General features: G+C 33.7%; 1 protein-coding gene across 2 annotated transcripts in view; it reads right to left on the bottom strand.

Moving 5' to 3' along the window:
- Nucleotides 1-19,411, bottom strand: part of LOC138335132 (uncharacterized) — a 114,213-nt gene extending 94,802 nt beyond the window's left edge. The window contains exons 1-2 of one of the 2 annotated variants that reach the window (XM_069284071.1): nucleotides 18,764-19,411; nucleotides 606-717 (exon numbers count right to left, since the gene is read on the bottom strand). In XM_069284071.1, coding sequence (XP_069140172.1) covers nucleotides 606-717; nucleotides 18,764-18,956 — 305 coding nt within the window. In that variant the 5' untranslated portion in view covers nucleotides 18,957-19,411. The remainder of the gene's footprint in view (nucleotides 1-605; nucleotides 718-18,763) is intronic. The other variant, XM_069284070.1, reaches the window with a different exon arrangement.
- Between the last annotated feature and the right edge of the window lie 2,017 nt (nucleotides 19,412-21,428).

Here is a 21,428-nt window from a genome sequence, read left to right as displayed (position 1 = left end):
GGAGAGTAGAGAACTAAGGGAAGGGAACCAGTCTAAAAAAACTTCCAGTCAGAGTTATCGCTCATGACTGCGAATCTTTCCCACGAAGATTTAATTTTAATGTTAGGCCTAATTAGCGTGCTGAAAATTAAGCAAGCATGCATTTTACATGATAAATTGTTTTAGTTTTGTCTATTGTACTGTACATCAGTAGCGTAAATTTCAATAATTTTTCAGTAGCCTACCATTTTGTACTGTACAGTATAACAAGCTGTGTTATAATTAATTAGCATATCTTGTAGTAAAGAATTTATCCTTGCCTGTAGTGATTTATTTGGGGGAAATAATTTTATATCCAACTGCACATAACCATACGTATACAGCAGCGCTTTGCCTATATATTTTCATAACATATATGGTTCGTATATAATAAGATAAGATAAGATAAGTATTTCTGGATCATGGCTTGTGTGAGTAAGTCCTCTATATGTACCAGACTCAGTTATACAAATTCATTACAAATCATATGGGTAGAATGTTGCATATATATAAATTATCAGTAAATTATTATATTATAATGTAATGTACTGTATTGAAAATGATTTGCTGAAAATAACTTAATTTACCGGCAGATGTGGGCGCGATGTTTTCCATTCAAGCTGACTGCGATAGTGGCATACTCGGCATATTTCATGAAACAGTCCCGAACTTCATCTTTGTCACATTCATACTCAGCCGCTGTAACATAAAATATGAAAAGGTTTCTTTCACGACAACTGTACAACAGACGAGTATAACTAAAACGTATTCAATACTCAAAGGACAATGTCCACCACTGGTAGGACATAAAGAATTAATTTTGCTGCCCTACTCTCTCCACCCCCCTGTAAAAGCGACGACTAAATTTTTAAGACATTATATTTTTTCTGTATCAAAGGAAAGAAAAAAACCGACCAATCACTTACATGCCTACAGAGACTTCCTTTGAAGATTAAAACATAGCGACGCTTAACTTCAAAGCCATACAAAATTTAATTAAAGCTATTGTCTCATCTGTTGTCACCCACAGATCCGTTATAATTAGTTTTTATAGCAGAATTCGGGGGTCACATACATTGTATTGAGGATGTCAATTGCCACGCTCGATAGATATATATATATACATGTATAAGACAGCGTGAACCTATAGCTGCTGATTACGTGGACGTCATTCATACCAATGAAGAACATGAAGCATAAAGTTAAGTTTTAATTATATATTATAGAAATAAAATACAGCCAAGCAGTGCTTCATGACCAAACGTTCAAAGGCCTTTACATGTCCATTCTGAACACAAACATTTCAATCATCATTTCTTCATTTCTGTTTGAAATATGGTGAAGCTGAAGCAGTGATACAATGATCAAAGCACTAAACAAAGCCTATCAGCAGCCCTATAGCTGTGAAAAACACTCAACAAAGGACAAAGTATATGTAGTTATGTCCCTTTATGAAACCATACTACTCCAGACATGAATTATGTCCCTTGTGAAAAGTACTAAAACATAGTTATGTTCCTTCATGAACCTATAGCTGCTGATTACGATAATTAATATCATTGTAGTTTGTTAATATGTCAAAACAAAGTGTGAAAAAAAAATCAATAAAATACGGAAGCGTAAAGACTTTAAATGCTTGTTTTATTGAGATCGACATGTATATATATACATGTAGATCATAACTTGCATCAACATCATAAATAATATTTATAATAAAAAATAAATAATAAAAAAGAGAGAGGGCGTTTTATTAAAGTTTTATTTTTGTTACATATATTCGTCATCCTCGGTACTCCAGAGGTTCCGGTCACTTATGATCTCTACACCCCGGACTATTTCATAGTAAAAGTGAAGGCAGCTCAGAGGAAAATAACAATCACAGGCCTGCAAAAATTTCCGTTAAAGACTACAGAGAGAGCGACGTCCAGCTTAAAAGCCACACAGTTAACCACAGTATACCGTTATACGGCTCTTTTGATGTACATAATGTACATCAAAAGGTTAAATTACATGTTCTTTTCTATAGCCTCCATTTTTACCATGAGATAGTCAAGGGGCCAGTGTGGAGATCGAAAGTGATCGAAAAACCTGGGCCGTTTTCGATTATACGGTTTGACTGATTGGACCTAGCAGTTATTAATTAAAGACAGACGAGCTTTGGCAAAGCCCCCACAGGCCTGTATCAAAAACTGCAGGTCCGTCAGGATTTATACTTGAAATAATGACTTTAATCAACGGTCGAACCGGTTGTTCCGAATAAACGAAAACGGCCCTGGAGTACCGACGATGCACAGTGGTTTGTTTTCACATATTAACATTAGGCACGCTTCAAACCATCCCGGCGTTCACCCGTTCAGATTTGCTAAGTTGTCTATAGCGGAGTTTTGAATAATCCCTATTTGACACGTGTGTGTTTTGTAAATAGGTTAAAGACGTAACCACCCAACAAAAACTTGTGTATTGAGAGCATTAAAAATGGGTGATTATCATATAGAGAGTTAATAGATACAACAGAGTTAGGATTGCAAGAAAGTGTATTGATGATATAGTTCTCAGCGTGATTTGTTTATTTTTTATTCTAAGTTGATACCTAATTGTTCCCGGAGGTTGTTACAGATGACTAAGTACTCTAACTGTATTGATGATTGAAATTATGTACATATATTAGCCATATGGAATTCATTTGAAAGTTTAGGTACAAAGGGTTGATAAAAGGTATTTTGACACATCAGTATGCATAGGGACCAGTCCACCAACTGGGTCAGAATTATAATTTGAAAAAAAAAATTGTTGTTGGAAATCTCTGAAGCGTATTATTAGACGTACGATGTCGCCCACACGTAATGTGTGCTTTTGGTTGACATCGAAAGGCTAATATATACCTACGCGTTAAATTTTGTCTCGTGGCGCATGACTTAATAAATATCGTAAACAGTGGCGATGTATACAGCGATAGAAAAAACCCTATCCTTGTTAATGACGAACATTCCCCACAAATATATATGTAAATCTGTGTGATATCACCTACATGACTGACCGCATCCTACTTAACTTTCAGATCACTGAAGGAGCTTCAAAAGATTTTCTTATAACACCAGGTATAATCATTTGTTAATGACGATATATTTCTATGAGTGACGTAATCATAAGGGCGGTGTCGAGCAGACGAGAACACCCACATTGTCTTCACATTACTTGCGTATAACACCCAGCGTATTATCTATTACAAAACCTTCCAGACTTTGTAATAACTCTCATAGGTTCTTCAAAACGCCAAATCGCCAATATAAAATGTAAAGTGTCATTCTAAAACGCTAGATTGTATGACCATACACCTGTTCAAATAAATGAATTCCAATATAATTTGTCCACACATACTAAATGTATTATGGAGGTGTAGTTTTACTGTGTGTTGAGACCTTATGGTAGCTTATATAAATTCTTCAAAAAGCCACATCAATAGCTACTTAGACTTGGAACAACTTAGTGTTGTTATACTGTATATATCCTAGAAGCCCTAATATATACCGCCCTGTGATGACATGTCGTTCATAGATACAGACTTCAATTGCAGACTAGCAATATCATATCGCGTTCCCTGTCATTTGTAACCATGCGCTGACATTATTGTGTTCATGGTAACATCATTTATGTTTGCATTGATTTATCAATTTTACTTCCCTTCTGTCAGTACTGACGGGGTGAAAATGAAGGAAATCAACTAGATAGACCAGAATGACTTTTTAGGCAAGCTTAAGTGTTCATGCTGGCATCATTAGAATTGTCAAAAAATATTCGATTTGTTTAACAATTTAACAAAGATATAGCGTTTGCAATAACATCGTGGATATCATTTGTTTAAAATGGACATAGTGTACATGCTGGCTTCGTTTGCAGTTAAGCAATGACAAAGCGTTCATGCAGGCATCATTTGGTTTATTTAACAAGGACAAATGACGTTCATGCAGTCATTTTTTGATTTCACAAACAAGGGTTTAATCAGATTGTTTGGTTTGTTTAGCAATGGCAAAGCGTTTAGGATGGCATCATTTGATTTTTTGTGCAATGGCATAGTGTTAACGATGACATCATTTAACGACATAGCGTTTAATGCAAGCATTATTTCATTTGCTTAGTAAGAACAAATGGCGTTCACGTAGTTGTTATTTGATATGACAAGCAAGGGTATAGCGTTAATGCTGGCATCATTCTATTCGCTTAGTAAGGACAAGGGTATAGCGTTCATGTAAGCATCATGCAGGTATCATTTGATCAAGTATTGATTCATTCAACTAAATATCGACTTTTTTTCCGATAAAAGTTATGATGATAGCTTTTTATTCAAAATAACCATAATTGTACCATTAAAGTTGTGGTTTAGATGTATTTCAATTACCAGATTTATATATCTATTTAACTGTTCGTATAAATGTGGTACTTAAATTATCAGATTAAAAAGAAACCGAAAGTCACGAAACATGTATACCAATTCCTACGCAAATCTTTTATAACTAAAAATGTACGATAATATCACGAATATATGTTAACAAATTAAAATAAATACGATTTCACGCTTGAATTAACTCCAGTCAAAAGTTTTATCTTAACAACTGAGAAAGTAATGAGATGATGATATGAACAACAAGTGTCTGGTACATAAACAGGATGCATTTATGAAGGATTATTAACAGTGATAAATTACATAAAAGTCCATCTCCAAACTCATATAATAGCTTAGCTGCTTCGCAAGCATGCCACACTACAAACATATCTATCCGGGTATCAATATTTTTAATGATACATGTTCGCGCTTTTGTGTCTGGATGAGGTATGGAGATAAGCCTCAAATTGTACAATATGCTGGAGAGAGAACTAAATCGAGGTCCGTGATGAACGAGATTTGTTCTTTCTCCCACGTACATATTGTATTGTACAGTGTGAGGCTTGTCTCTAACTGTGGTGTACAAAAACAGGTAATATTCAGAAAGCAAAACTTGGACTTAATACTGTTAAATGGCGAATTCATAAAAAGGAGAGAAAACCCTGGGATACATACAGAAATTCCGTTTATGTTTTTAAGTCTGCGTCAATAGAGGATTAAATTCTCTTTTTCGTGTTTTGGAATAAAACATAACGGAATATACCCGGTTGGGTGTTGTGAATTAACATACCTGTGGGATTAAGTATGGAGATCTACTCACCCGTATTATGTAACTCTCCTATATAAGTTACCATTTACTATCTTTTAAGTTATGGAGATAAGCCTCAAACTGCACAATATGTTGGAGAGAGAACTGTATCGAGGCCCGTCAGCGCCGAGATCTGTTCACTCTCCAACATATTGTACAGTTTGAGGCTTATCTCTAACTTAAACCATAGCAAGTCTTTGTGTTAATAAAGTACACTTTTATTTCTAATATAAGACAGTTTTTTCCCTTTGTCTATGAGGTCAGGTAACTCTTCCAATGTGCATTCAACCATGACAAATCCAGTATAGACAATGGCAACATAGAATTACCTTTGCCTGTGTTATAAGTGATGAATAGCGTTCATGAACGGAATGCATGAAGCATGCTTTTGGGTTGGACAAATAACTGTAAATTCACTTTCACCATGTCCACCGACAGTGATGGAGGGATATTACTTTCTTAATTTAAGCGAAATACTAAGGTGACTTTGTGACTTTTATTACTACAAGGACATTTATTTCCAATGTCTGATGTGGTAAAGAAATGACATATGAAACTAGACTTGCAATTTAGGAGTGTTTGTTTGAAAGCGTCTTGCTAAAATGATGGCATATGACAGTGATTTTCAGACTACTTCAAAACAGTTGGTGCCCCCAGAACAGTTACATTGAATTAAGAGGATTTAAAATTTCGACCTCTCTAGGGGCAATCTTGGAGATTTATTTGTACCGTGTGCAATTTCAATCAACAAGCCAATGGGATTTAGGTGAAATTCTTAAATAAACTGTATTGTTGAAACAATATCAAAATAAGTGTAAAACTACAGTGTAGATGATTTGGAAATTTAAAATCAAGAGTGGTGTACAAAAACAACAAGGTTTTCAGAAAGCGGAAATCGGAGTTAATCCTGTAGATAAGTGTTAAATGGTGAATTCATAATAAGGAGGAAAAACTCTATCTGGGATATATACAGAAATTCAGTGGACGTGTTTGATTCTGCATCAATAGAGGGTTAAATTCTCTTCATATTCATTGTGTTGAATTTTTTTCGTAATTTGGATTAAAAAAATATGGAATAAACTGGCAGGTTGTGTGTTGTGTGTTAACATAATTATGGGATTATGCCCGGAGACATATATGCATATACTCATCCGTATTGTGTAACTCTCCCATAAGTTACCTTTTACTGTCTTAAAAGTGACTGTCTTATATTATAGGCACATATAAGACATTAAATGGTAACATATAGGACAGTTACAGATAATGGTCCGATAATCCGGGAGTTAAAGCACATAAACAACAATAGATGACATCACAACTATGTTTCAAGTGTAACATATAACATAGTAAACGGACAGTTTCAGGTAATGGTCCCCTTATCTGGTAGTTAGAGTACAGAAAAAACAATGGATGACATAACAACTAGGTTTTAACCCGGGGCTTGTCCTCCTTTTACACCATTTTACACACATCTACAGTATCACAACTATGTTTTAATCTTAAATATAAAACTGTCTTAATCAAAGTTTAGACTTGGCCAATCACAAATGGCTTTACAAAAAGTTACGACATATTTGATTGCCCAAGCAAAAAACCTAAGTCTAAGACGGTTTAATGATCATGGGGCTTATAAATTCGAGGAACGCATATTCATCAACAATCTATTGAATTATGTGAGATTGAATCCAGCACAAGTATTATCAAACTATACAGTAATTGATGGGACATTCATTCAGTTTATGGCGCACTCTACATCAGACGCTATTTATCAGGGTCATATACAAAGACGAGACCCTTCTCCACGCCAATGACGGTTATGTATTATAAACCAGTTCTACTTCGTTTTGTTCAGATTAACAAAACCTATAAAATGCAATATTCGAATTCGCTGAGAATTGAAAGAACATTAATTGTAAAGGAAATGCATATTTACTTCTCAGTTAAGAGGATTAAGAATCGACGATAACCCACCCAGTTACCAAATATTGATATAGCTCACAAGTACAACTTTTTCTACGTGTCCTTTCACACATCCTGAATCTATGCGTATTATAACGAACGCCGATCCGGATCCTCGTTGGCTTTTTGTTCTTTTGAAACTTCAATAAGCCTTTTCAAAAAGTAGGTGTAATTGCAATCAATTACTATCTAAGTCTCGGATAACACCATTATCTGTTAATGTTTTATTTTCATATCCGAGATTTTCGTAGTTTTAAATACATATAAGGCATTTACTTAAATACACAGGACAATTGAATGACATATCCAATCTGATATTATGCATTTTTTTCTGAAGTGAAATCAATTTTAAGTGAATGAATATTTACATTTACAAATTTATTTAGATTTCTAATGTATTCTGCGGATGGATAGATAATCACTCTAAATATCTCTAATAAGAATTAAATGTTTAGAAAGGATTTTTTAAAGTTTTTTTTGTGTTTGTTTGTTTCTTTCTTTCTTTTTTCTATTGTTTGTATGTACCTCAATTTATTTAACACTAAAAAGATACATGTGTTTCCAATATTTCTGACGTAGTAAAGAAATGACATGAAACTAGACCAATTCAGGCATTTGTTTGTTTGTTTCTTTCTTTCTTTCTTTCTTTCTTTCTTTCTCTTTCTTTCTTTCTTTCTTTCTTTCTTTCTTTCTTTCTTTCTTTCTTTCTTTCTTTCTTTCTTTCTTTCTTTCTTTCTTTCTTTCTTTCTTTCTTTCTTTCTTTCTTTCTTTCTTCTATTATTCATGAAAGGAAGTGAATGCTGAGTAATCGGCGACACTCACTAGGAAATCTAGATTATATCAAGGTAGCAACAAAATGAGATGAAGATATTTCTATTCACTCTATGTAAACACGTTTAAATGTATCTACATAATAGGCAGTGCATGTCGTATTTAATGAAAGTAAAAGTGAATAGCACCATTATAATGTTATATCATATTGACACTAACGCTGTTAGCACAGGCGGAATTGTCATGGCAAAAATTCTAATAGCTAACATAAAGCTGATCGTCACATGTTGAAAACAAATATGTCACGATGAAAAACGCATCTCCTCCCGCCATTACTGATAAACAAAGAAATAAACAGATATATAGATAAATAAATAATTCTCGTTTGGTTACCTTCCCTAAGCCACATTGAAGTGTCATGACGGTCTTAATGATTTGACATCCAATCCTATATGTTTCTGATCATAGCGAGAAAAGATAATCCTAAATTTAGTCGCCTCTTATCATCATGTTATAAGGATGACAGGCTAATTATTGACACATTTTCATATCTTAAGAGAAACTATTGAAGAAGACAATTCGAATGAATACAATGTGGCAAAGTGTATCAACAGACATAACAAGACATGTGGTTTATCACAAACCAAGTAAGTGACATACATCAGAAAAAATGCCGTTCTCCTCATTGAAGTTAGCTAATGCAGCGGTGAATTCATGAAAAAACCCCTTAAAACCATTTTCTTGATATTAATTGCTCTGAACAACCCCTTTAAAATCGTATGTCAATTTTGGACTTCTAAACCTTACAGCACATTTACATGCCAATAGGTATTATCATATGCACTTTCGAATCCGTATGTCTGTTTTTGAGGAAATGTCTGAAAACATATCGTACACGGACAGACAGACATACACACACAGTGACTACTATAGGGCTACGGTAATTTCGTATCAGAGTCCAAACATTTTCATATTCAACACTTTAAAAAAAAATCTACTGTTTTCTGATAATCTGGGTTACAATTTGAACTTCTGACCGCATTAAATCAATTTTCTCTGTAAGCTTATTCGTTTAACCACCTCATGGCAAATATTAATATAACTCGGCGAACAATAGGTTTACACACACTTCACTGTCCTTGAATATACGCCATTCTTTAAAGTTTGCTCATGTATTTAGTTTACTGGCCATATATATGCCAATATTGACATTTACTCAATTAATTTAGGTAAGCAAGGAAGAATAGGGAAACACCTAATATCGCGGTCAGGTTTGAAGGTACAATAAACTTCGATCAATATTGATGAAGAATGTCTAAAACACAAACTTAACAAATCTTAGACATATTACCATAGGTCAACTCTATACAAGAAACAGTTCATAAAACTCTTGCATAAAGTCTTCCTGTGATAACATGAGTTGAACGATTGATTCATGTACGTGAAATATCGGTATGTTGCATATTTGTATGGAAGGATTCTGGTCCATTGTATCATATCATGGTAACAGAATGTCCATATACAAGGTATACATCATATTCCCATCATCGGTGCCTTTTTTGTATCCCATCACTGTTGATACATATTATCAAAAGTCATTCCACGAATATGGCGGGGATTAAAGATTATCTATGTGTCTATCCATCTTAGTTAAATATTGTTGGTAATAGACTAATAACACGTTTAAAGTGAACAGTCGGGCAAGGATGGCTAAAGTCGGTAAAAATGGTGTGAATGTATCCAGTATAATTTCTTATGAAATGGAAAAATAAAATCTCTCGTCAAAATCTGTCTGCGTACGAAGAAATTAATTTAAAGTATGCTAATTCTAAAACGTCCTCCCGGCTCACTGTGTCCGTGGTTACATTCCACGCAGCCTCGCTTTCAACGCTTTCAACTTTTCTTTACTTTAATGGTCAGAACTGGGAAACTAAGCAGAACTTGACCGTCGTATTAATATGTGAGAACTTTTGGAAGGCCAATGAACGCATTTAGACTGGTTTTCTTTGCCCGACTATTCATTTTAAAAGACAATGATAATGATAAAACCTGTCAATAAAGACCATCCAAATGAACAAAAATAATTGGCTTTCCTCTTCATATGTCATAATGTGTTAAAATTGGCCATTTAAAACCCCCTCTTATTAAGGATGTATTCTTCTGTGGTTTCAGTCCCGTTGAAGTCTCGTTTCGACAAAGATCAAAGAAGTTATGCGATTTTCAAATACAATTTATCAATATCTGTAGCAAGTTGACAGTTGCAAATTTTGTCAAAAATTACATTTCTATTTTTAGTATGTTTTTTATACGGGGATTTTAAGAAATGACTTATTTGGCGGTAATTTCGAAATTGTGTCTTTTTTCGCTTTGATTAGAGCCACAGTTTTACCAATTTTTACTGAAATTGTTTTTACTTAAATCATCACTGCGCCAGTATTTTTTGCTGTATCGAGCTATTTTTTTGCTGTAAATCTTAACAAGGTTAGTATTAATTAAAATATTGAGCATTAATGTGTGAAATGAATCAATGATACACTTTTGTCACTTTCTTTTTTCCCCATAATGGTTATTTGAGCACTTTTTTAATTTTTTACTTTAAAATATTGAAAAATAACAAATATTCAAATCGGACAAAAAGTAAGCACACGGACCCCAATTTTCTGACTGATTTAGAAAGAACAACCCTTTCCCTATTAATATACAAAATACTAACAAAAGTTTAATACAAGAACTTTTTCTATAAAGGGTTAAATTTGGCAAAATTGGCTGAAAATTGTGCATTTTGTAGATCAAAATTAAGGGGTAGGGGTAGCATATGTTGTTATTCTGAGAAAAAATATGAGTCTTATTAATCAAAACTGTCATATTTTTAAAGACGACCATTGGGAAGCAAATTCTACAAACATCCATACATATCAAATACCCCGTTAGGAAATTATGGCTTTAATCTCTTGTGTATATGGTCAAAACGGCAAAATCCCCATAAAATCCAATATTTTGACTTCCCAGAGGGGTACATCCTTAAGAAGGCGGTAATTTTACAAGTATATTCGCTAGGACAGGATTTATTTAAACTTTAGAAATACCACATTGGTACATTCGTATTATCATAGTTCTCTGACCTTAGTTTGATCTTAACTTGTTGAGTGGTTGTTGTCGATAAACCTAGAGGATGGCTACTGTTCCAGAGTACCTCGTTCTAATCGTTTGATGTTTCATGCATCTTCGTCCAAATATAAATTTTCAATAGAGCTTCGGCTTTGTTCCGTATCAGCATTTACTACTTTGTATTTCAATTATGTTTCAATTAATTATCTTATCCCAATAAGATTTTTCTTTTGAAAGAATTCTATTGTTGTATCGTTGTATTTTTTTCTCATATTTGCCCATCACATTTCCTGTTAAATAATCCCATATCTGGCGGGTTCTCTGAGGTATTTGAGCGGAGCAGTTATGTTTAGATTATTAATTGTAATATAAGTATCACTTGCCGTTGCCTAATGGCTTTACTTTGTGTAGATTAATCGTTCATATCATGTGTAAATATTTTTCATTTTGAGACTATAACGCATCATCATGCTACTAATTCATCTTCTTTTCAGAGTTTGTATTTTCGTCCTTGTTCAAATTTCATCTTTTTGTTCACAAAATGGTGTCACTGTTAATATATCACTTATAAGAAAACAGTCATTAAATGGTTCGCCCACTCTCCTATCCATCTCATTGTGTGTCCGTAAGGTTTCAAGTTTAATGTCATCACGCCTCAATTATTTGTAAATTTATCAGCACATTTATGCATAATTTGAAACAGCTGAATAAGCAACATGATGCATGTGGAAATCATGTCAACAACTTATGATTTATGACAAACTGATTTGAATGCAACACAAAGTATACACGCTATTTATTATTTAATTCTGAAAATATTAAAACTTGAGATTTGTTATGAATGATTAGCCAATCAGATACTGTATATAAATAACAGCATTCCTTCACGTAGAAGCTGTTACAGTGTAGCTAAATGGTTAGTTTGATGTCTTTCATGTCGTATCAATTTTTATGTGTTCATGTTGACTTTGTCCAGGAAAAACGACAGTCTTAGGTACAGTTGTAATTGTATATGTTTAATGCCATATTTAAGGACATATTTTTTTGGACATAATTGTCTTTGTTACTTTCTTAGATAAGCTTATCCATATATTGGTTATAAAAAGGTTGATAAAAACTTCTATATACAACATCAAGACATCTTAATTCTTCCCACCCAATAACAGGGATTTTTTTCCATTTCTAAACGCTTTGTGTACAATTAAATAAAAAACACAAATATGTCACTATACTCAGACAATTTTCAAAAGACACTTATTTACATTGAAGTCAAAAAAAGATTTAGATATAATGATAATCAGAAAACATGGAACGTCGAAACTCACCGAATCACATAATACGACCGAACAAAACATCGGTCTGTTTCATGACAAAAAGGATTGAATACTGTGAAATCATGTCGTAAAAATGTTCGTTGTGGTCAATTTACGTGGGAGACAAACTTTAACAATTTCGTTGAGATTGAAATTGGTGGGAAGACGTATACACAGTGTTTATATGTTAGCATGTTGTAACTATTATGTATGGCCTTGGATAAAGCAACAATAATAACACGTCTGGTTTCTATTGTTGTCAAAAAAGATGATTATGTTTTGTTTTTGCTTTTTAATTATTTTTTATTTAAATATGTTTGCTTTTATCTTTTAATTAACGTACCTATAACCTAATTATGTCCCTTTAAACGGTTTGAACACGAAAACCACGAAGACACACCCAACGTGAAATATAACGAATTCATGGTATAGAACAAACTGATTTTGTGTATTAATATTTCAATAATAACTGAAATATTAATATAATTAGTAATATACACGAATACATTATGCAGTTAAAATATTTTGAATGGAACGCACCAGCTAAAGTATACATTGTAGAGCACAACAAAAACATATCTTTCACTATGACTATGCTATTGCGTCCTTCTCGTTTTTCTCACGAATTTGCTTATAAAAAGAAAAGGTCAATATGGAAGCAAGCAACTAATTGAATATAGGTGTGCTCGGTGGTGTCAAGTCACAGTCGGTGTACAGGTGATGAAAGAACCTACTGAATTCAAGGAGGGAATAAGGTGTCCAGTTACAGAGAGGGACGTCATTATGTCTAGTTATATGTGGTTAGTTATCATAAGAAAATACCATACTGTACTGATAGTGCAGGTAACAAGGTGACAATAGACAGGTAGTTTATGTCTGGCGAATGAATGTCCTTCATGAGCTAGGGTTGTTTATGGACAATTTAAGCCCTGGTATGGAGAAAAAAATGATAGAAATGTAGAGTTATTATTCTTTCAATGACAAGAAACCTACGTAATTTTTAAAAAGATAATTATTTTTTACAAGTCAACTTGGACACTCTCCATTTTTGTACATATTGGATAATTTCGGTAAATTTTAAAACCTTTTAATATGTTCTTTCATTTTGAAGAGTTTTCATGACAATATTTGAAAATTTGAATGTTCATGTGGATGCTATGATGCTGCAGATTATGTACAGGTGTCACGCTGATGGCACAGCTATGGGACATTTTGAAAAGGCGATGACGGTGAACTATTTGGGAAACATGATCTTGACAAATGGACTTTTAAACACTGAATACGTTTCATGAGTCTTTGTCGTAGTGTCCTTTGGGATAGTTTGCATCTAGGAGCCGAGTGGTTAAGATTTCCAGACGCACGTATATGATTTGTTGAATAAAATCAGTTTTGAAAAGAAAACTTTCCGACATATTACCACATAAACCCTCCACCTCTTGGCCATTTTTTGTCCCATGAGAGACAGTTACCAGGTTTTGGTAGCTGGTCAGTGGCTTTTCTCCGGGTACTCCGGCTTTCCTTTACCAACAAACATGGCAGGGCCCTACTTCACAAACATTCCTTAAATTGAGGAATACCTTAACTTAAATTCTTCATAGGAAAGCATTAACTTAAGTAATGCTTTTCTATAGGGAAATTTAAACTAAGGAATTCCTTAAAATTAAAGAATGTTTATGAAACTGGACCCAGACCATAAATGACCATGCCTGTTAATAGGACATTAAACCAATAAAACCAACTTTCACTCGATACCTACCTCTCTTCTTATAACTTTAAGAAAACAAAACAATGTCATTGGTTAAAAGTTGGCATCGTTTATTTTTTGAATTGCTAACTTCCCATTATTACTAATTCATTAGTATGTTGGTTTGATATATTTAAGCTTCGACTTTTTTAGAACCTACGTTTTAGTTCATATTCAGAAATGAATATCTTTATTATCCAATTGCCAGAAAACATTTGTAGACACCCTATTAGTCCTTCTGTGATAAATGTTATCTATGAATTGTCAAATCGCTACAACCGAATGTGGGAAAATATGATAGACATGTATAGTGAATGGAAAAATAAAATTGCCATTTACAATAGCACTACGTTAAAGACATAATGTTTTTAAGCGAACACAAGGTCTTTCATCACAGTTAATTGAAAATAAAGTGTTCGGGGGATTTTGGTTTACAAAGCAAATACAAAAACGATGTACGTGGTAGCATTCATTAATTGTAGTGCTGGTCTTGCACTTAATCTTGAATTGACAGCATTAAATACAAAAAGTTTCAAAGATAACAATTATGTTGAAATGCATGTTTTAAATAGATCCCCCTTAACGTGGTCTTGATAGGATACTATTTACAAGCAAAACCCATAATGACAATTGCTATACTAATAGTTTAATTGATGTATTGAAAGTTCACGACAAGGTTAAAACGAAAACGCCTAGCGATGAAAGGGATTTTATCAATGGAACGATTCGCTTCATTGCACATGAATGCAATACTAGAAATAATACTTCGGTTTTATTGTGAATTTTAGAATACCTTGTCTGCTATAGAAAGAAAACAAAACAATAGTTATATTTTTATAAAACAAACACATATGATGCAGATGACACCCTTAAAAAACAAGCAAATGAGAGGGTGTCTTTTCTGATACGTGCAAGTCGAGGAACTAGACGAAACAACAAGGATCAAAACAATCTTGGGAACGATCCCTTACCTTTGTCAAAGACAGACAGCTCAAGGTCAGACAGTTATGACAGCACTGCGAAAACAAATGTAGACATCCTATGTAGTCTCATAGTAGGACACGGGCTCGATAAGTACATGTAAAGTATATGTGCACCTACGAGTTCTCATTTCCTCGATTCGTCTCTAACCAGAACAGCTACCTTTAACCACTATTCAAGCAATCTTTAACCAGTTATGTGATAAAGATATCCATGAGTGTTGTTTACCTTACATGTTTCACACCTGTGATGTCTTTGAAGTATTGTATTCGATGATTAAAAGGGGAATGAGGACACTATCATATTAATCAGTGAAGGACTTAAATATGTTAAGGAAATATAAGACGAATATCAGAATAAAACGGGTAAGCTAATCCTTATAATTTTGTTTAATTATTATTTTCTTGGGGAATAATTTCTTTAAAATATAACTACGCCGTGGTATCAGCCAATCAGATGTAACGTTACAAACGAAGACGCCAGTTTTACAGAAATGTAAGATGGAATGATCGAGTATCAGTCAATACCAAATAGTGAAATAATTATTAATTTCTTGGATCTCCATGATAAGTTTATATTTCTTTTGCCCATTATCAACACTTGACAAACATTGAAGCAAAACCAAACTTGAATTGAAATAACAAGTTACATTTGTTATTTGTATCGCCAACTTTGAAGAAGGCTAACCATTTTATCATAACTTGTCCAATAAGTGGCAAAACAGCTTACGATAGCAAAACAATACCCCTAAACGTTATCGAAAAACATAATCAATTATGTGTGATTTATTTCATTAAGCGCATTGTATGTAAAAGCACCGTTTAGCTTGTAAAAATTTTCATATATAAAGTCATGATACGTAAAGAAAATGATTTGAAAATATTGGAAAGCATTGGAAAGATTTGAAGAAAATTATGATATTGAATAAATCCTCAACCATCAGATCCTGATATGTTCTAAACTGACCATGACAGTTAATATTTGCCAACTAAAAACAAAGCAAAAGAACAGAATTATTGGAATTATCATTCTGGCATTGTAAAAAAAAAAAAAAAAAAAAAAAAAAATGGAGAAGAATAAGGCGACCCATACAGGATTGGTTGAATACTGGGTTGGTTGTTTGATTTACGGATGACCTCCCGTGTATGCGGTGGGTTGCGTAGTGCGAACGTATTTTGGGAGACTGCAGTATGTTCATCTTGTGCCTCTTTGCAATAGTGCAATGTTTGTCCTTTTTCAAGCACTATCTCACTGAAGCATTCAATCAGAGACACTTAACAGCACACATTTTACTGACAGTGGACAAACCAGTCGTACATCTGTTACTCGTGACTTAGTTGTCCTTGGAAAGCGTAACATATATCAGTTAAAACACCCACTTTGGTGAAATTCTGTATGGTTCCTGGAAGATGAGTATATAAAAATGTGAAGTGAATTCGAATTTCTAACGAGAGTGGCTCTATTGTGTAACTGGAGTTGTCAGAACACACCTACCATCTGATAGCCCACTCAAATGCTGATTTATGGTACCTGGAGACGGCGACCTACTGTTCCACAATGCAAAACCTACCCAAGCCATGATTTGAAATGTTAGTCCGGCTAAAACTAGCTAACAGTGTCGTCAAAATAAACATCACGTCAGATCACAATGGTTTTCCTATGCAAATTAGATTTCTGTAAATGACAATCTTTCATGTCAACAAAAACAGCCATAAAGAAAGTGACCGCCGGCGAAAAATGAAATACAACGACACCCTTTTATGAATACCATTATGGTGATATGAACTTTTGTGTTTTAAAGACCATGTAAAATGATTTCTTTATAACGTTATATTCTACTGTAAGGTAATGATCGTAAGTACATTACCTACAGTGTAATTATAGGTATGCTATAAGATTTCAGTTCAGATAGAAGACTCCTATACCTATCAGTCACATATGGGTTGTAAGCTGAAGACCTATTGAAATTGAACGAGTTTGTTTTGAAAAGTCTGCGTGCTCATATTCTTTATGTTATAAGAGAAGACATGACCGTGTCCATTTCTAAATAGTTTGTCTTTCAAAAGGATATCATTCAATATCGTTATATTTGGTACAAAAAGGTAATAGTAACATTATGATATTAACTAAGTTTGCATTTCTAAAAAAAACCGAGCATGACGTTATTATACTTCGTGACTGATACATCTTGATTATAGAAAATACTATTCTAATTAATAAATGTCCATTAATGTCGTCTAATCGAATATAGATCATCAAAATTGGTTTAGAGCATATGTGTGCGGAAAATTAAATAAAATTTCGACAGATGGAATAAGGATAATGTCTACAAGATATTTGGTAGTCATTGCAAAGGCCATCATACTTACGTAATTTTTTATTTTATCGATTATCAATTCAAATATTCTTAGAACCAAAGCCTATGAAACATTTGATTACTCCAATCGGAATCTATCACGTTCATACTAAGAATACATCTAATCATATTATGAATTTCACATACCTAGAAAATTAATAATAAAGACGATAGTGAATGGTTTATGGAATAATCATAACTAGAATCTATATAGTCTAAGATATATTTCAATGTGGTTATTGCATACATATATTGTGCTGTTATAAATCTATCCCAATATTTAATTCCATGAATGGAAAGCACAAAAAAACAATATAGCCAGGCGTTTTCTATTGTATTACCTTCAGACTAGATAATTACTATTTGGGATTATATCAGTGTTATCCGTACAAAGAGAAGGATAAGCCGCCTCTTCAGACTTTAATAAATCAGACTACTAATGCAGGTTTTATTGTAGCTATGAACAATACGTGTATTGCAATGCCATTAAATTACTGGTTATTTTGTTTTTATTTATTTTCTTGTAATGTTCTTTATATAGGATCTTACATGAGTGTTCGTTTCAAGGCTCGCAAAAATTAAATCTTAGAGACGAGTTTCATAAAATCTCATATGAAATGAACATAAATTTAAGATACTTTTTATAACATATCTACATTAAATTTCGTCTCTATATAAAACAGTAGAAATTAGGCTCGGATGTGGCGTTTACTGAGACCCTCATGCGACGTCATATATATAATATGAGCCGTTTAACGAGTTTGATCAATTTCATATCACATAATCACAAGTGTAAGATTTCATTTATCACATAACTGTTATTAATAGAAAAATAAGCAAAACTTTAAATATTGTCTCTATATAAAACAGTTGAAATCCGATTCGGACGTGACGTTTCCGTCTACTGAAACAAGTATGCGACGTCATATTTATATATATGATGACGTCAAAACTACAAGTGACGTCATAATAGTGTTATTATACATGTGTCTTACGATATTCATGACATGCCCGTATGATATGGCTGGACGGGCCATTTATGCGATAAATGGAATTATGCAAAAAAGAGACAAAATATGTTACTCTTCATGTTATGACCGTTAAAAGTATACATTGATTAGTAATACACTGCCTATTGTATCATAGATTTTTTATGAACTCTTCAGTAACATCAAAAGCGCTAGCTGCAATGGTGTAATACAGGCGACCTAACTCGATTCACAAGTAGACAAAACAAAAAGTAACTGAAAAATAGATTTTGAGTTTTATGCTCAGGTATTATTTCCAGTTCCTGCACAAATGAGAAGTATGTTTTGATACTTACAAGTTTCTCCACTTTGGCTAGGCGATCCAGTAACGACAGTTACCGTTGTGGTACCGGAAGTAATATTAGTGTCCGTGGTACCATTGACCACACTGGGTATAGATACAGGCGGGTCAGCTGTAGTGGTACCTGCTGATGCCTTTGTCCACACACAAATGGATATCAAAAGGACACAAAATTCCTTGGAATTCATGATGATATTTTACGAAATATTGGGAAGTTCTCCCAACTGGTTATATCAAGTGTACCATGCACAAATCGTTAATTCCACTACCAATATAGTATCAGATAAAGCCCTAACACCGTACGTTGTTACGGTATTCCACCACTCAATGTGCTTTAGTTTGCACTGATACCGGTCCCCGGTACGAATGGTGCTCGGTCACTAGCACTGCTCTGTTTATGCTACCGCTACACCGGTATGCAGTAAGCTTGGTACTCTCCTTCCTATATGTACCCACCCGCTTTATGGCTGGTTGTCTACAAACACACATTTACATCCAGACATTGGCTAATGCGTTTGTATTGAAAATAAAAAGCAGGGATTTGAATGACAATCGTAAGTCAACATACAAGCGCTATGTCAATCTGATGTATGTGTGTGTATCGAGTATGGGAATCGCGAATAGACCTTTTCACCCACACACCAGGGAAATTGACATAATTATTATGGCTCTGATTTTCCCCTCCCTCGTCAACTGTCATGCTTGGCTGCTCAGCAAGTTAACACATGCCGTAACACAGAAAATCGTGATTTTAAGACCTGTATACAACTTTTATTGACCGATTAGATTGCAAATCATTTGATAAAATGAAGATGTCGTCCTAGGTCGTGCTACCAAATTGAGAGTAGGTTTTTAGACGTAGCTATTGATCTCAGAGCGCTTGGTATATCCACTTTCATTGCAGGTATCGATACAAAGCGGGGTACGTTAGACATATATTTTTAAAAGCTGTAATCGTTAATGCTTAAATGTTCGAAATAATGATACGACCAAAACCGTAATCCAAATATCCAATAAATGTGTCGACTATCAAACTCTCCAACAGTCATCAACACAATATTGTAAAGAAAATAGAATTGAGTTAGCAATGCTGAATACCTTGGTCGTTGACTTATTACAATTTTGATATCGTGAGTGATGTTTGAGGGTCAGAAAAGAAGAAAAGATACAAATATATATATATAAATAATTTGAAAGGAAATAAATAAAATGTCTGCTATTAACCAACTTTTTTGTGGTAACTTACAGTTTTCGCAGCGACTTAATTTCGCGATGATTTTCATTTAAAACTTCTGTTTTACTTGTTTGGATTAATTAATCAGCGAAATGTAATGTACATGAAAATTAGTTTGTTTACAGTATTCAAAACTTTTATGTATTCAAAATGTTCTGATGTTACTAGGAAACATCGGAATCAAGTGAGATAAACTTTGATATTATTGAAACTAATTAAACTTTTCAATTCTAAACCACTGAATAAGATGTGATTTGGATATAAAACCGGTCATAACTCCAGTGCGAAAAGGAGACTACGTGAGTTAAATGTTACAACTATATAATGCAATTGCGTAATGACGAGTTTCAGTAAAAAGTTTACCTTTTATTACCTAGAGAAACAGGATGTTTGCAAGAATGAGTAATATGCGTCAATACATGTAATAGGTAAAGATTTGAATAATGTAATAGTAAACGCAGAAGGTTGCACATCGAAGGTAAAAGGATTTGTATAATTATATGTTCAGTTCAGTTCAGTTCTTTATTACTTATATGTAAATTTCAAACGGAAAATGTAGCGCCGAGAGACAAAAATCAAGCTCAATTAAAGTGAAAAATGGAAACATGCTGGAGAATTTTGGAAAGAAATAATATTACAAGCATTTTTTCGTAAAATTGTCATTAAGCGTTTGTAAACGTTAGCCATGAATAACAAAGGGGTTATTCACGTTATATCTAACTCATAAACGCCCTTCCCATTCAGATTTACTATACATTGAATACATACATCTTAACATAATTATTATATTTAAGTGAGGGTAAATACAGACATACTGAGTTGCATGATAACTTTATATATAAAATGATAATATCATTATTGTTTTATTATTAAAGAGAGAGGGATGGAGAGAAAAAAGACAGTTGGGTATGCTAACATGTTTGTTCCCTATTGGCATTCCTATTCTTGGGTAGTAAATCCACAATTCTGGATATGACTATTCTTCGGAATATACAAGTGTATCCTCAACTGCTATCAGATCATTCAGTGCAGGACTGTCACAGTTGGTCTCGGATGTTACTTCTCTTATACCGTTGATGGCCTAGCTAGCAAGAATTATTGAAGGCTAGTTTTTAAAGTATTCAAGAAAAAATGGAGAGTAAAGGACAATCGTAAATGTAGTCCCGACTGTATTTGTACAAACGTGTGGTGTCACCGTATGACGGTGACTGGCCTAGCTATAGGTTGAAATACCTATACCTGGTAGAGCGTTTTGGGTTTCGTTTGTTCCTAGCAGACATTCAGCTTCACTCATATTGTTCACATTTTCTCTTGGTTTCACAACTCTCGTATTACTTTGAGATTGTCGCGACGATAGGAAGAGTTCGAAATGATTCAGCATCTTTTGAGCCTATTTTTCACGTGTACGCGTTAAAAAGATTTTTGA

This window comes from Argopecten irradians, chromosome 11 (genome assembly GCF_041381155.1).
Source record: "Argopecten irradians isolate NY chromosome 11, Ai_NY, whole genome shotgun sequence".
In the NCBI taxonomy this organism is placed as follows: domain Eukaryota; kingdom Metazoa; phylum Mollusca; class Bivalvia; order Pectinida; family Pectinidae; genus Argopecten; species Argopecten irradians.
The sequence above is the reverse complement of the archived record's forward strand: the minus strand, read 5'-3'. Positions and strand labels throughout refer to the sequence as shown.